This window comes from Leptonychotes weddellii, chromosome 5, assembly GCF_054177405.1.
Source record: "Leptonychotes weddellii isolate Sample4059 chromosome 5, ASM5417740v2, whole genome shotgun sequence".
NCBI classification, from domain to species: Eukaryota; Metazoa; Chordata; class Mammalia; order Carnivora; family Phocidae; genus Leptonychotes; species Leptonychotes weddellii.
The window spans coordinates 102138715-102153946 of record NC_138373.1 but is presented as its reverse complement, the minus strand read 5'-3'; the positions used below and the strand labels follow the sequence as shown (position 1 = coordinate 102153946).

Below are 15232 nucleotides of genomic sequence, written 5' to 3'. Positions count from 1 at the left end.
AATAATTCTGATATTAGCAAAGGGAAATATGTACCCACCTTCAACTTCTTTAATAGTACTTCATGTGGAACAGCTTGAATTTCGAGGGCTTTCTTAATTAAATTGTATTTCCTTGATGTGAGATCTAAGGAAAGGGTCCAGTGCTTTGGAGTAGCAGGAGTAGCTCCTGCCACTAACCCTTTCTGATGCTTCCTCTTACCCCACCTTTAATGCAGTTTAACTTTACTCTCTCACTTGCTAAATAACCAGAATCTAAATTTTTAAGTCCGTTCTCCCTCAGTCTAGGTAAGACTCCTAAGTTTGATGTTTCTTTAACTGGGCAAGCATTACATGGTTTGATTCAGCAGCAACAATTTGCATTTATTACTGGGTGTCTAATGATTTCTCTCTCCTTAAGAACGTGAATTCATTGCAGAAATAGAAAGCATCTGAGTTTCCATCAGAGGACTATAGAGTGTTCAAGTGATTTACCATGACAAAAATGGCCATTTTTGGCTATGAACTACACCTGTGACATTGAAAGGGGTCTTGAATTCTTAAATTAATGGGCAGCACAAAGTGACCAGGAGTGCTGAGTGCAGGGAGCAAACCCATCAGCCTTGCTGGGTTGGTTTTGTTAACGGCAGGGCCCCCTGCCCACCTCAAGCTTCAAACAGACACATAAGCATATACATACAGTACGTGATACACTGTGATTTCCTGGGATGTGATTTCCCAGTGGAAAAACATTTGGGAGACCCACCATGGTGAGTCTGGGATTTTGAGCAGTGGTTTGCTTACTCATGCATCACCTTTTCTGAGGCTCCACAAGGCACAAGGAAGGGGCTGTTACAGAGTCCAGGTCTGAGAAGCAAGGGAGGCACAGTTCATACAGTAGGGTCTGGATCCATGTGCTTCGATGATAGTCTTGATCGTGACTCGGGTTTCGGCCACTGGCGCAAAAAGCTTTTAAGCATGCAGAGTTGGGGCATGTTAGTCATTGTGCTTTTCGTATAAACAGGATTTGGAGAATGGTCACTTAACCTAGGAACTTAGTGATTTTTAAAAAAATCTGCTCCCTGGAGTTGGTCTGTTTTGTAAATAAGTGAAGGCCCCAGGCCAGGGCCAGGGTTCTAAACTTGTATGATTTATCAGACTCTGGTTCTCAGAGTCTGTATTTGTTGATGGTTTCTATTCACGAAGTCAAGCAGAAGGCAGTTTGACGTCACTAGGAATAACCTTGTAGTGTGTGGGAGCCATGTCCTCCGCAGTTGTGTGGGATGGGAAAGGAGGCCACTTTTCAGGGACTCGGAGTTGGGAGCAGGAATTTTCCTTTTGTCTACCTTCTCCCTCTATAACTCTTGCCAGCTTCATTTAGTTGCATTGTTTCGATACAGATTGCTCTCACATCTCACACAGTTGGACACCATCTGTGTGCTAGGCTCAGACACATATAAATGGATATTTAGATTTCTAATAAAGCACTGCCAGTTAATATCTTCTCTGGTCTTCAGTGAAGATGGAATTAACCGATTCCTCATAAAGTCTCTAGGAAATGTAATATGGTGATTGACAGTATACCAAGTGCTTTCATTCATCATCTTACCTGATGTCACCACATCCATGTAGGGTGGGCAGGTAGTCTTATCCCAGTTGACAAATTCAGAGGGGTGATTTGGCTTAAATTCCCACAAACTAATCTATAGTTTAGCAGGGATAAGAACCTGGGGATTACAGCTCCTACTGGAGTTCAGCTGTGGTGCTTGCTATTTTAGATCAGCATTGTGGGGTCTGTTGATATATTATTAGGTACATAAATTATTCCACTCAAGGCTGTATGCGGATGTGCTTATTTACAGATGACCCAGAAGGAGCAGGGAGGCCCAGACTGCTGGGAAAAGCATTTGGGACAGGAGAATGAAATGTCTTAATGGTTGGGCTTATTGTCTTGTAGAGTGGGAGCCCTGGGCTTGGTTGGTGACCCAGGGCTGCTTTCTGTGTGGAAGGAGGTGGATGAGCTGGTGTGAGTGTTTGAGGTTCCTCCTGGTGGGAGTCCGTTCCCGGGTCACCCATGTGCATCTTGAGTGCTCTGAAGCTCAGAGCCAAGAACAGGCGAGTCTCTGAGCCAAAGCCATCAGCCTGCTTCTAGAAACGTGTCAGCAGATTAGCTTATTGGCTTTCCCCCTGAGTGGCATTAGCTCTCACCCTGTCTCATGTTCACCATCTGGCTTTGAGTAAGAAGTCGTCGAGTGATCTCTCTTCAGCAGCCTGCTCTATGCCAGGGCTTTCTGAGGGCTGCTCAGCTTTCTTCCTCATCCACCCCAGGGCCCAGTGCTCTCCAAGAAGAGGTAGTCGGTCTGTTGTGTCCACACATATGCACACCTGGGATCAGAAGAATAGACCTCAGAGGAAAGAAAAAAAAATCAGCTCAAAGGAGAATGCGTCTGTGTGGTTAGTGGCCTAAAGTCTTTTGTTGTCAAAACTAACAAGTGGATCTGTCCTTAGGTGAGTTTTTAAAATGGATTTGCTCCTGCCTGTAAGATGGTACAGTTTGTCCAGATTTTAGTAGAGCAAGACATACGAAGGGACTGGGATTTTTCTTCCTCATTGGAAAACAAGGCCTCAGGTGGGGTGCTTAAATGAACCACCTCTCGTCCCCCCAGGGAGCTGGCTGCTCTCTCCTCCTAGGTTAATAGATGTTGACTGGGGCTAAATGATGCTTATGGACAGAGCCCATCCCCTCAGCAGAGAAGCCACACTGTGGAGATACAGCGGCTGCCATTAAAGGGCTAAGCCCTTTCCAGCTGCTTTGCTTTAACGGGCACTGCCTGCAGGCGGCAGCTTAACGGAGCTGTCTTAGCCCGATTAGGAGGAAACGACTAATCTCAGCATCTTCTCCTGGCACTGGCCTGGAGGCTCTGGGGAAGATAACCCGGTAGGGTGGGAAGTGGTTGGATAAATGGTGTTGGAGTGCTAGGCGATTATCCCCTCAAAAATGGTGGTCACTGCTTGGCATGGCTTGTGTCTTACTTTGTCTCCTTAAAAAAAAGTGGGCTTTTCTTCACTGGCCTCCCTGGCACTGAGGGAGAAGTGATGTTAACCATGTTGGGCGGCCTGGGTATTGAAACCCTGCAATAGAGTTGAGAGCATATGAGGGCAATGGTGCCCATTCCCCTTAGAGGAAGAAGACCTGAGACCCTCCAGTGTGGTCCCCACTTTGGCCTTACATTCCCCTTCACTTCATTCATTCATTCATTCATAGTAGGCTCCACACCCAGGATGGAGCCTAATTTGGGGCTTAAACTCAAGATCAAGACTCAGACACTTAACCAACTGAGCCACCCAGGTGCCCTTCCCCTTCACTTTGAAATCTGACTTAAAGAGCCAAGATCTGGGGCGCCTGGGTGGCTCAGTCGGTTAAGTGTCCGACTCTTGGTTTCAGCTCAGGTTATGATCTCAGGGTTGTGGGAAAGAGGCCTGCGTTGGGCTCTGTGCTCGGCACAGTCTGCTTGAGATTCTTCCCTCTCCCCTTCCTTCCCCCTCTGCCCCTCCCTCCACTCGAGTGCCTGCAAGTGCACTCTCTCTCTCTAATAAATCTTAAAAAGTAATAATAATAATAAAGAGCCAAGATCTGAAGGAGAAATGATCATTTCCTTGGTTGTAAGGTGCACTTAAAATATATGTTTTAATATTTCTGAGAACTGGGATATCTTAGAATCAATGGCATCTTACAAAAACAATGTAGTGTTTTTTCTTTAGTGACTCATAGAATAGTCAAGCATCTTATTATCGATGTTATTTGGGTTGGAAGTGTTAGCTGTTTGCAGGAGACAGGCTGTTGGCTAGACCAGATGTGGAGGTCAGGGAACCTCCTTCTTAGCTGTGGTCCAAGAGCTTTAAAACAGGGAATTCCTTGTGTCTGAGGGAGCCACAGGATGGGGAAAAGGAGGGCTCAGCCCCAGAACTCTGGCACCAAGAGACAGGCAGTATGTATGATAGGATCAAAATCTGTCCAGTCATGACCCCTAGAGCCATTAGATGTGACCCTCAAGTCGGGGAAGGGTAGGAAAAAAGCCCCTGTGGATCAGTGAGTCTATGACCAAAATCCTAGTCCTCCCCGATGGAGTTGTGAAGTGAGTATAGCAGCCAAACACCGGGGTGCTTCAACACAGGAGGTTAGAGGTCCGCTCGAGCAGGGAGCTGGGAGTGTTTATTGCAAGTCCAATTTGCTCACCAAATCCAGAATATCAGAGGTCTTTCCTCCCGTGAAACTGGAAGGCCATGGTTTGGGGACCAACAAAGAAAGGACAGAGAGTCAAGTTAGGGAAACGTTGCCCTGAGATGAGAAGTAGACTAAAAATCTAATTTTGTTTAAGAATCGTCTTCCTGTTGCGGTAGAGAGAGGTGTTCAAGTAACTGTGAAGTAGTGTGTTCAGTGCCAGGATGGAGGTGTGTGCAGAGTGCTGGGGGAGCTCAGGAGGGAGGGGCTGGAGGCTTACCAGCCTCAGAGGTGATGACATTAGGCAGCGTCTCAGGATGCACAGGACAGCTAGAGAGGCCCGGGAAGCATACTCCGGATGGAGAGGCACCTCCAGCCCGGGGCCGTGTAACTGGACGCTGACGACCGTCCCGGCCTCTCCTCTGATCTCACGCTGGGCCCTGGCCTGGCTGGGCCTTGTTCCATCCTTCTGTGGAGCGGCGGCGGGGGGTGGTTGTTGGTCCCTGCCTCCCTCAGTGGCATCCTCCACCCCCAGTTTTGGCAGTAACTGCCCCTTTCGCTGACTTAATCAGAGCTCTGAAACAGTTTGCATTTCTCTCTTTTCTGCCCATTCACTGCAGCCTACTAATTAGTGCTGTCAGACTCCACAGTCTCCTAAACCCCCTTCCCTAACCGCACCTCCCCTCCAGCTTTGGCTGACTGCCACCGCCCCTCCCCAAGAGGTGCAGACCCCCTGCCCCAGCTGCCCTGAGTGGCCACTGTTCAGCCGGATGGATGCTTCTTGATTAGCCCTTAACTTCTCCCCTCCCTTCTTCGCTCCCTGTCTTCCCCCCCTAACATTGCCGGGCCTGCCATTAGCACTAGGTCAGCGTCCCTGCTGATAAGCAGCTCTCTTCCCGCGCTGCTCCGGGTGCTGGAGTGCAGTGCTGTGGGCTGGGAGGGACTGAGGCGATACCCTCTCCTGACCCAGTGCACTCTTCCATCAAGTCCCCTGTCAGCTTGTTCCAGATCATTTGACCTTATTATAGATCAGAGATCCCAGACTTTGATTTGTGCTACCTCTTAAACCCTCAGCTCTGATGGCTGCTTCCCTTTTGTTTTCTTAGCTTTCATATGAAATTCCAGATGCTCAAAGTCCTGCGTCTTTTTACCCCTTTATACCCACCCGGCCTCCTTACTCTCATTCCCTGGATCTTCCAGCAAACCAACACTTGCCACAATCACTCCAGTGCTCCACCTCTCTGTTCTGGGGAGACCTTTCTTTCTTTCTTGGGTTTGATTCGTTTTTTCTTTTTTTAAAAATTTATTTACTCTTAGTAATCTCTACAGCCTACGTGGGGTTCTAACTCACAACACCGAGATCAAGAGTGGCATACTCTTCCAACTGAGCCAGCCAGATGCCCTTTCGGTGTGATTCTTGACTCTTTCCTCTGGGATCCTCCTCCCCCAACACACTCACACACACTCAACTTTGCTTAAGCTAACTAAGGCTGGGGAGTGGGGAGGGAGTGGGTCCTTCTTTAGTAATAGCCACCTGGCCTGCTGGGCTGCGTTAGGAACTGTGGGGAAGCAGCTGAGCCAGCAGCAGAGGGAACGGCAGTCTGCCACAGTGTTGGTGACAACCGTACCACCGCCTGAGATCTGTGTCAGGTGCCTTGCTAACCACATACATCCCGTGTGGTTCCAGCCCCCTTATTGAATTAGATCCCATTTTCCAGAAGAAGAAAGTGAGGCTCAGGATTCTTAAGTAACTTGCTTAAGTTCACACAGCTATAACTGCCTGAGCCTGTATTTAAACTTTTTCAACCCTTTCAACCCCTATTATACCTTTATGTAGTCTTCTTTTTTTTTTTAATATGGTGTATAGAATCCTTTAAGTCAAAGTGATTTTCTTTGGAAAGTGAAAGTCTCTGGATCATTGTCTTCTCCTCCTCTGCCCTCAGTCTGAGCAGCCCAAATGTGTCCCAGAGCCTGGCCCCTTCGTGGGCTCCCTGCAACACGCCCTCCCCCGCCCCCCCCACAGTGTGGTCCCAGTGTGTCCTCTTTCCAGCCAGAGGTAGCAGTGGGGGTGGGAGGTGGAGAGGGGCTTCCTGCCAGCCAGTGGGGACGCTGCAGCCTAGGCTCTGGGCTCACATCATCTGTTCCTGCTAAGACAATCATCAACATAAAAGGCTAATTGTATTAATCACCAAGGCACCCCCCCTCCCTTTCGGGAGAATTATGAATTGCAATTGCAGATGGCTTTGCTGATTGAAGGCAGTGCTCAGCGGGGAGAAGGGCCAGATCAGATTACACACCATTAATTAAAAACTTCCCCTGACAACCGGGAGGAAGGGAGCGCACACCAAGGGTCGGCCTGGTTGGGTCTCAGTCCTCCCCATGCTCCCACCGCCCCCTCCACCCAGGCCCAGGGGCTGGGGCTATGAAGCCCTGCTGTCGCAGGCTGGAACCTGTGAATTTGGCTCCCCAAGGGCCATCCAAACAGATGGCTGGCTGTCCTATTAAAGGGCTCCAGAGAAGGAGAAGCTAACCTTTGGTTACTCATTCCTATGTCTAACTTTGGACGCTCTTCAGATTCTAACCTATTTCCTCACTTTTCATGAAGCTTGTCTCCCCCTTGCTCTAGTCTATTCTGACAGAGCACAGCTTTAAAGAACTCGTCAAGAAAACAGCCCCCAACTCTCTCTCTGAGCAGTCACCCTCACCCTTTGGGCCTGGAGACAGGGGTTCCACAATCATATCTGGAGTAGGGGCTGAGGGCTCCGGGGTGCTGTGCACCCTGGTCCCAGCTACCCCTCCCTGCGAGCATAGGTGTCTCAGCTGCTCTCATCCTGGCGCATCTGAAGTTGTAACTCCTGAATTCTCGTGATCGATCCCCGCCTCCCCTCCCTCCCCAGTCACCCAGCCTCAGTCATTCATTCATCAAACTTTTATTGAGCACCCAGTGTGTGCTCAGCTCTGGGGACGCAGAGATAATTTGTCTAGGAGCTTCAGAGCCCTACTGCAGGAGCTCCACCCCCCTGCCCTTGTCAACCTTCTAGTTCTTTTTTTTTTTTTTTAAAGATTTTATTTATTTATTTGAGAGAGAGCACATGAGAGGGGGGAGGGTCAGAGGGAGAAGCAGACTCCCTGCTGAGCAGGGAGCCCGATGCGGGACTCGATCCCGGGACTCCAGGATCATGACCTGAGCCGAAGGCAGTCGCTTAACCAACTGAGCCACCCAGGCGCCCCTCAACCTTCTAGTTCTTGCCTCCTTCCTTCCTTCCTTCCTCTGGCTATATAACTTGTATAAGCCCCCTGGAGCTCTGTTTTGGAAAATTCTAAGCTGGGAGCTGAGGAGACCTTAGGGGGCTGTGGTACTGAGCTGGGTGACCTTTAGCAAGTCAATCACATCCCTCCCCACCTCCCCCCCACCCCGACACACACCCAGCTGTCCCTGCTCATAAAAGGGCACAAGAAGCCCTGGGCTCGGAGAGATTGTGAAGATGGATGAGTGGCGCCCGGCTTGGACAGATGTGGATAGTAGTCCACACTGACAATATCACAGAATCCTGAACCCGGCCACTGTGGCCACGAGCACTTGGGGACTCAGCTCTCGCTCTGGTCACCGGCTGGGCTCTGTCACCCTACCCTTGAAAGACTTTGGGAGCCCCTCCCATCCCCAGTGCCATTGGAGACATCATGGAAAAGGACCTATCTTTTTTATGGATTTGGTTGCTGTATCTCAGGGTACCATGGTGATGGGCACCATAGAGATGAGAAGAACTGACTTTTATTGGCTTGTCTCTTTGTTCCAGTGGCCCTCCTCAACCCCCTCCACACACACAGCTCCTGGGTCAGTAGATCCAGGAGAGAAGGAGGCAGTGCAAGTAAGTGAAACAGATGAAAGGAGAAAAGCCTACTCTCTTTTCCCTCCCTCTCAATCATCCCCCTCTCCCTTCTCCCCTCCTCCCTCCCATTGCCAACAGCAATTGTATTCAAACCCGATAATTACAGTAACAGTGACAATAATCATCATTTATTGGGTTTGTTTTTCTAGCATTTTAACTTCCGAAAACATTTTCCAGTCTCTTGTTTGTTTTCACAGCAGGCCCTGGGGGAGGGCTGTGCCCATTTTATAGCTGGGGAAGCTGAGATCCAGATAGGGCCCCAAGTCATGGGGAGAGTATATTTATAGCAGCTTGTAAATATTAACAAACCAACTGAGACTAATAGTCCTTCAGAGGCACTGAACTGCAAATCTTGGTTTCTTGGGTCATTCCTGAGTTCTTACCATCCTTGGGGCTCATTTAGTAGCTTTTTGAGGATCCTGGCAGAATTGAGAATGAGGCTGGAGACAGCTTGTGGCCCAGATCAGGGACAGGTGGCTGGGATAGGGACCTACCCCTCTCAGGATTGTTCCCATGAATGGGGCTGTGGGGTGGAAGGTGGGCAAACATCTGGGGAGAGCCTACCCTGGGAAAGGCCTGTTTGGCCCAAACCTCCCTTGTGTCTATCCTGCCCCTCTGCCAGCCCTAGAAAAGGCTCCTCTGTGTCAGCTCTTCCCAAGGGCAGGGTCCTCTCCTGAGCGTTTAGAGGCGTGAGGAGTGAAGATCGATCAGAAGGACAGTCTTTGTCCTCAGGAAGCACCCACGCTGAGGGCTGGTCTGTAGCCCCCAAACCATACCCAGGAGCAGAGATAGCCCTATGAGGAGCTCAGAGAATGTTCCAGGATCCAATTCTTCTGGGAATTCTGGTTTTCCCCTCAAGGATGGGTAAGACATTGGGGTTCCCCAAGGTCTCTATAGCCCTTAGTGTCTAAGCTGAGTGGCTGTCTGGGCTCCAGTACCCAAGGCAAGGCGATCCAGAGGCTCAGGATGCCCACTAGGATCCAGATGGACGAGAGAAGGGGAGGGCAATCATGAATTTCCCTGCCTCCTTCTGCTCTGTCCCATTAAGAGATGTAGGAGGAGGAAACTGAACAGATTTGCTCCCCAGATTCTTTCTGTCTAGAAATATAACGCCAGGGATAGGGATTGGCATTCCCTGCCCACCCTGTTAGGACAAGAGGCCTAGCATCCCCATCCTTCCTGCCCTCATCCCCCCACCCCGGCCCCACCCCCTATAAAACCTGAAGTCTGGTTGTACAAGGCAAGCTACCCACCTAAAGGGCTCCTCTCAGAAGCCCAAAGGTGAGGGCCAAGTTCTATACCATCTGACACATGTTCCCCGTTTTAGTATCCCCTGAACTGGACTGGTATTCTCTCTTCTTGGGCTCCTTTTCTGCCACTTTCTCCATTTCTTCAGTTCCCATGAGGATGGCCAGTCGCTGGGCCATGGTCTTGGTGTCAGGGAACAGGATAAAGTTGTAGATGAGCGAAGCCAGGACAGCTCCTGTCAGGGGTCCCACCCGGAAGATCTGAGGGGGCAGAGAGGAGTGGGCATGAGTTATCAGGATCATAGGGTAGCTTTGGGACCCTCGCCTGGTTCCCTAGTATTAACTTGGTCTCCCAGGACCCCTCGAGCTGTCTACACGATGACAAAATGGAGAAGCAGGCATCCTGCCTGCCAAGTCTCTGCAGGTGAGGTGACCTTGCCTTGCACAGGGCAGGCCCAGTCTCCTCACCCCTCCTGTTTCCCTCCTCTCGCCTCCCCTGTTCCAACCAGGAGCCCTGGCTAAGTGCTGTTCCTGCTTCGGCTGGTGTGTGTGTGTGTCTATTTCTGTTTGTCTTTTTCTTTATCCAAGTTTGGAAACTGGTCCAGCTGGAGGAAGTGAATAAGGAAACAGCCAGGACTTGAGGCCTGGGCTGAGGCTGCATCTCCTGCCCTGGCCCATTTATCGACAGTCTACTGAGTCCCCTTGGCTATTGAAGCTGGAAAGAAAGGAAGTACAAGCCAGGATACTCACCTTCATCTTCTGAGCTTAGGGAAACCTCGCCTGGGGGTCAAGATGGTCTGTGGTAGGGGGACGTGTCTCCCCAAGTCCCTGTGGACCCCCCCCGGTGAAGGTCACTGTCCCTAAGGGCCCCTGCCCAGCCCCTCCCCACCTCACAGCGGCCAGCAGAGGCTCTCACCCAGTGGACCTTGAACTTCCCAACGATGATGGCGGGGCCAAAGGAGCGGGGCAGGTTCATGGAGCAGCCGGTGAAGTAGACCTGAGGGGGAGAGTGCAGGTTCAGGGTGTGAGGAGGCTTAGGGCAGGCCCGGGAGGGGACAGCCCCCTCTGCCCTGGCTTAGAGCCTTGGTCCCAGCCTTGGCCACTGTGGCGCCGTATCCCAGACCTGGACTGTGGGAACACAGCCTCCACCCAACGCATGAGGGGCTCAGGGAGGGACCCTTCCTGGCCTTCAGGGTCCCTGCAGCCTCCTCAGGGAGGGACCAATTTGTGCATGTACACGGTGTTCCCTTGGCCTCTTACCCCAATGAGGTGGCCCAGTGCCAGAGAGATCCCCATCATGGTGGCCGGGGAGCCCGATGCCTGGCGGCTATTGGTGGAAACGAAAACACAGAGCACCAGCTGCAGGGTGAGAACCAGCTCCACTGCCGCAGCCAGGCCCGTCGAGACGCTGCTCCGGACCTGGGTGCAGAGGCTATGCTGGAGGTGACGCGGCTCTGCCAGTGGGTGGTGACCCGCTCGGGCCTCATTTCCTCACCAAAAGGAGGTGACGCCGCACCACCCCGGTTCCAGGCCCCAGGGAGGTGGAGCGGGGAGAGCTGTACAGTGCAGTTAGGGTCAGCCCTGGACACCTGCTCCCTGTGGAAGGGAGTGGCCGCCCTCCTAGCCCCCTGGGGGGCTGCAGCCAGTAGTTGGCGAAGGGCTCAGTTCTGTTGGGGAAGGGAAGGCTCGGAGCAGGGGGTGCAGGTTTTTGGGCAGACTGGGAGGAGACCGGGGGTAGGAGGGGAAGGAGGAGATGGAGGGGGGGGATGTAGGTGGAAGGGTAGATGATTAGGGGAATCTGGGGGAGTGAGACAGGCCTCAGGGTGCTGGGGAAGGAGGAACATGGGGACGCAGAAGAGCAGGGCACACGGGGTGGACCAGAAGAGAAGAAGGGCATGCCGGGTCCCCTGCCACTACCCGCAGCCCCAGGCGTCCCTGGCTATCCTGACCCTTCAATGCCCGGTCCTTTCCTGACTCCTGCCCTTGCGCCACCTTGTACCATAACCCCGTTCCCGCTCTGCCTGCACTAAGGCCACGGTCTGGTTCCCCTGGGTCCCAGGGCGCAGCCCAGAGCAGGCAAGGAACACGGGGCTGAGTTATTTCCTCCCTGTCCCCTCTCCTCAGGCCTGGCCATCCACCCTTACCACCCGGGTGGGCATCCCTTTCCTGGTCCTGCCAGGTGCCCCTCCCTGCACCTACCATGTTAACCCCGAGGGTCTCTCGGATGTCTCCTGGGATGACCCCATAAAGCAGAGCAGCCCCCACAGTGACCCCGGCCAGCTGGGCAGCCACATAGGCCACAGCATGGGGCAGGGAGATTTGGGAGCCCACGAGGAAGGCGAGAGCACGGCGGGGTTGAGGTGGCCCCCGCTGGTCTTCCAGGTGATCTGCGCAGCCACAGCCGTGGCCAGGTTGAAGGTGATGGCGATCTGCAGCACAGTGGGAAGCGCCGAGGGCCAGGGCAGGGCTGAGCCCACGCCGAAGAACACATACGGCCCCGTGGCCAGGAACTCGGCGAACAGCGCCCTGCTGGTAGCTCTCCACAACGGGCAGGCCAGCATCCTGGCCCTGCGTCACCCGCCGGGCTGCCCTGGGTCCGGGCCCGGCTGCCTTGGCGGCTGCCTCTACTTCTCCTGGGACCTCTGCTTCTCTGGCCTCTGATCTCGGCTGTCTCTGGGGGTCTCTTGTCTCTGGCCTGCTCCTCTCCTTCGCTGCTGACCCAGGGGCCTGCTGGTCAGACTGGCAGGAGCAGGCTGACAGGCTTGTGTGCGTCTAGAGGGGGCGGTGGGAGGCGTGAGGCCCGTATGAGGACTGGTGCTCCCCTGCTTGCTCCGCCCACCCGGAGCTCCCCTCACAGCTGGGGGAGTGGGGCAGCCCCTAGGCGCCGAGCTGGAACCTGCAGGTTCCCAAGCCCGACAGACCTAACGCTGCTGCAGGCAGAGGCCCAGCCTGAGCGTAGCAGGTGCAGGAGTAATGGTGGGCATGGGATTCCAGCTTAGATGCAGCAAGCTCCTCAGATCCCCAAGTCCAAGGCCTGCTTCCGAGGGTCCCATGCACTCCCAGAGGCTCCTGTTCCCCTGGCCCCCTCTGCCTGCAGGCCCTGCCTGCAAATGGGCTCACACTATTCGATGCCCCATAAACCCAGATGTGAAATGAAGCTCTTTCCTCCATTCCCACCTAAATCCCTATTCACAGAAAGCAGATGTGAACAGAGTCAAATTTTCTAAGGACCTGGGTCTGTGTGGGTGCAGGGGCGACAGAGGGAGGAGGGGCTTATTCCACAGCTGATCAGATGACACACACAGCAGTGGAGAATTTCCCCTGCGAGCTGGGAATTTCCACTGCCTTGTCCTTGCCCCATCCTGTCTCCCTTGCCCGCCCCCTCCCTCTCAACCCTCTCCCCTCCATGCCCTGCTCTCCTCCTTCTCAGGGGCCTGAACAATTCCTCTCAAGTCTCACACAGGGCGGCTGAGCCATTTTTGTGACAATGCGGGCCCTAAGGTCAGCCAGGCCCTAGGCTCTGCCCTTTTAACCCCGGCAGCATATCAAGCTATTTTCCCAAACAAAGGGATCTCCTCCCTAAGAAGAATCTGTGGAGCTGTTGAAGAAAGTCTTCACTCTTCATCACATCTGGGGGGCCCTGACCTCACCCCCGGCCATAACTTCCTGCTCAGTGGATATGCCCTGGCTGTCTTCAGCCTCCTCAAATGCAACCTGTCTCAAAATGAGATCCTCATCTCTCTCTGTGCCCCCCCACCCCCCATGCACTCTTCCTGTTTTCTCCAGCTCAGCTGGGAGCATCTGGGAAGCATCCTTGAACCTTCTCTCCCTCCTGCCCCCAACCAATAAAGGCATCGAGTCAGGCTGCTTTGGAACCCTAAATATTTCTTGACTGTGCCCTCTTCTTGCCACCCTGCTGCCCTGTGGCCTTGAACGAGTCTCTGTCTGCGTCCTCACTCAGCTCCAATCAATTATCCACACTGCAGCCTGAGAGATCTTTCTAAAATGCAAATCTGATCCTGCTGCTCCTTTGCTAAAATCCCTTCAAAGTGTCCCTCATGCCAGGCCTACAAGGTCCTCGGGGATCCTGCTCCTCCTACCTCACCTCTCCCCACTCCTTGCTTTGTCCTGTGGCCTCACCAAATGACCAGTGGTTCCGCAACACGTTATGCTGGTCACTCCTTGGAGGACGCTCTGTCCTGTCCTTGGATAGCCTTTCCCACGTCTTTTGCTTGGGTAACTCCTAACTCATCCCTGAAGCACAGCTTCAGTGTCATCTCCTCCTTTGCTGGGTGATGACCCCTCCGTGTGCTCCCACCCCATCTGGGCACTTCTGTACACTTCAGTCACTGCAGAGTGCCGTCATGGTGATAATGTGTCTCCTTAATGAGGTGGTGAGCCCCTCTGGGGGCCGGAACCAAATTTTGCTCATCCCTACATCTAGTGTCTTGCACAGGGATTGGCCATAGTTGGTGCTTGATAAGTATATTTTTTAAAGATTTTATTTATTTGACAGAGAGAGCACACACGTAGGAGGAGCGGCAGGCAGAAGGAGAGGGAGAAGCAGGCTCCCCGCTGAGCAAGAAGCCTATATGGGGCTCAATCCCAGGACCTCGGGATCATAACCTGAGCCAAAGGCAGACGCTTAACCTACTGAGCCACCCGGGTGCCTTGCGCTCAATAAATATTTATGGATGAAAGAATGAATGAATAAAAGCTTCTTGACCTCCTGGAGGCAGGTGACTTTCATACCTACTTCATTCCAGCCAGCTCTTCTTCCGGCCTTATACCCATCCCACCTGGGACTGAGCTCTCTGAAATCTTCAAGTGGAATAGCCCAGCTCTGGTTACAGGCTCTGTCCATGCACCCTCTTCCATTCCCTTTCCTGGCCTCACCCTCCCCTCCCCAGCCAGATCCCCTGGCATCAGTGCCTCCACTGTCCTGCCCCCCCTCTTCTCTCCACCCCAGCCCCTGCATGTCTCCGTTCCTTTCTCCTCCACCGCCCTCTGGCCCCATCCAGATCTGCGCCGCTGAGCGCCGCTGGAACAACTTGCCCAGCATGCAGGCTTCTGCCACGAAGAGTCCACGGGTCCCTGGCTTCAGCAGGGGTCACAGCTCTGCTCAGCAATCCTTACACCGTCCTCAGTCGGCTCTCTCTCTCTCCCCATTCTTCTAAGGCTGACTTCCAACCTTGCCCACGCTCTCCAAGTGCCCTACTCCAGCTTTCTTCTAGCAGCTCAGCTTGCCCCCTGTCCTACCTAGAAAGAGAAACTAGCAGGTAAGACTTCTTCCCATCCTTCTTCCCCAGCCACAAACCCACCTGCCATTGCTCCATGCCCTCACCAGCTTCCCTCTGGCCCTGAAGAAGAGGCAGCCCTTCTCCTGTCCAGTCAGGGGCCCCTCCTTGTGCTCCTGGCTCCCTTTGAGTGACTGGGATCCTCTCTGGGCTGGTCCCAGTCTCATCTGGGGTTTTTCACTTCTCCCTCTCAAGGCTGAGACTTGAAAATGGGACCTGGGTAATCCCAGAGTTGTGGAGAGACTGTGGGTTTGAGGAAGGCTTTCCTCTTTGTCTCTTTCAAGACTTTGCTCACGTCCAGTTCCTCTATGAAGCCTGCCCTGATTCTCCTCTCCAGCCAGTGGCTACTTCTGGCTTTGACCTCCTCAGGGCCTCCCCTGTTCTGGTGGGGACCCATGCTTGCCTGGTCTCAAAGAGGCTTTCAATAAATGCTCGAGGAAGGAAGGAATGTGGCCACGGGGGCAGCGTGGGTGACCCTCCTCCCTGGCACGGTGGGCTGTCCCAGGGAACCTCAGGGCATCTCTCTCCTTCCCTTCCTGCAGACAGGGCCGCAGAGGGCTCCCCTACACCCCACCGAGCCGCGGCGAGGCGCACCTGTAG

The 15232-nt window shown here is 53.3% G+C and overlaps 1 protein-coding gene across 1 annotated transcript; it reads right to left on the bottom strand.

Annotated features, from left to right (window-relative positions):
* Positions 1–8188: 8188 nt before the first annotated feature.
* AQP6 (aquaporin 6) lies at positions 8189–14663 on the bottom strand. Its single transcript, XM_006729287.3, is given in 6 exon segments — positions 8189–9596; positions 10252–10332; positions 10596–10754; positions 11535–11680; positions 11683–11925; positions 14657–14663. Coding segments are annotated over 6 exon segments (849 nt in total). The 3' UTR covers positions 8189–9383.
* Positions 14664–15232: the final 569 nt, after the last annotated feature.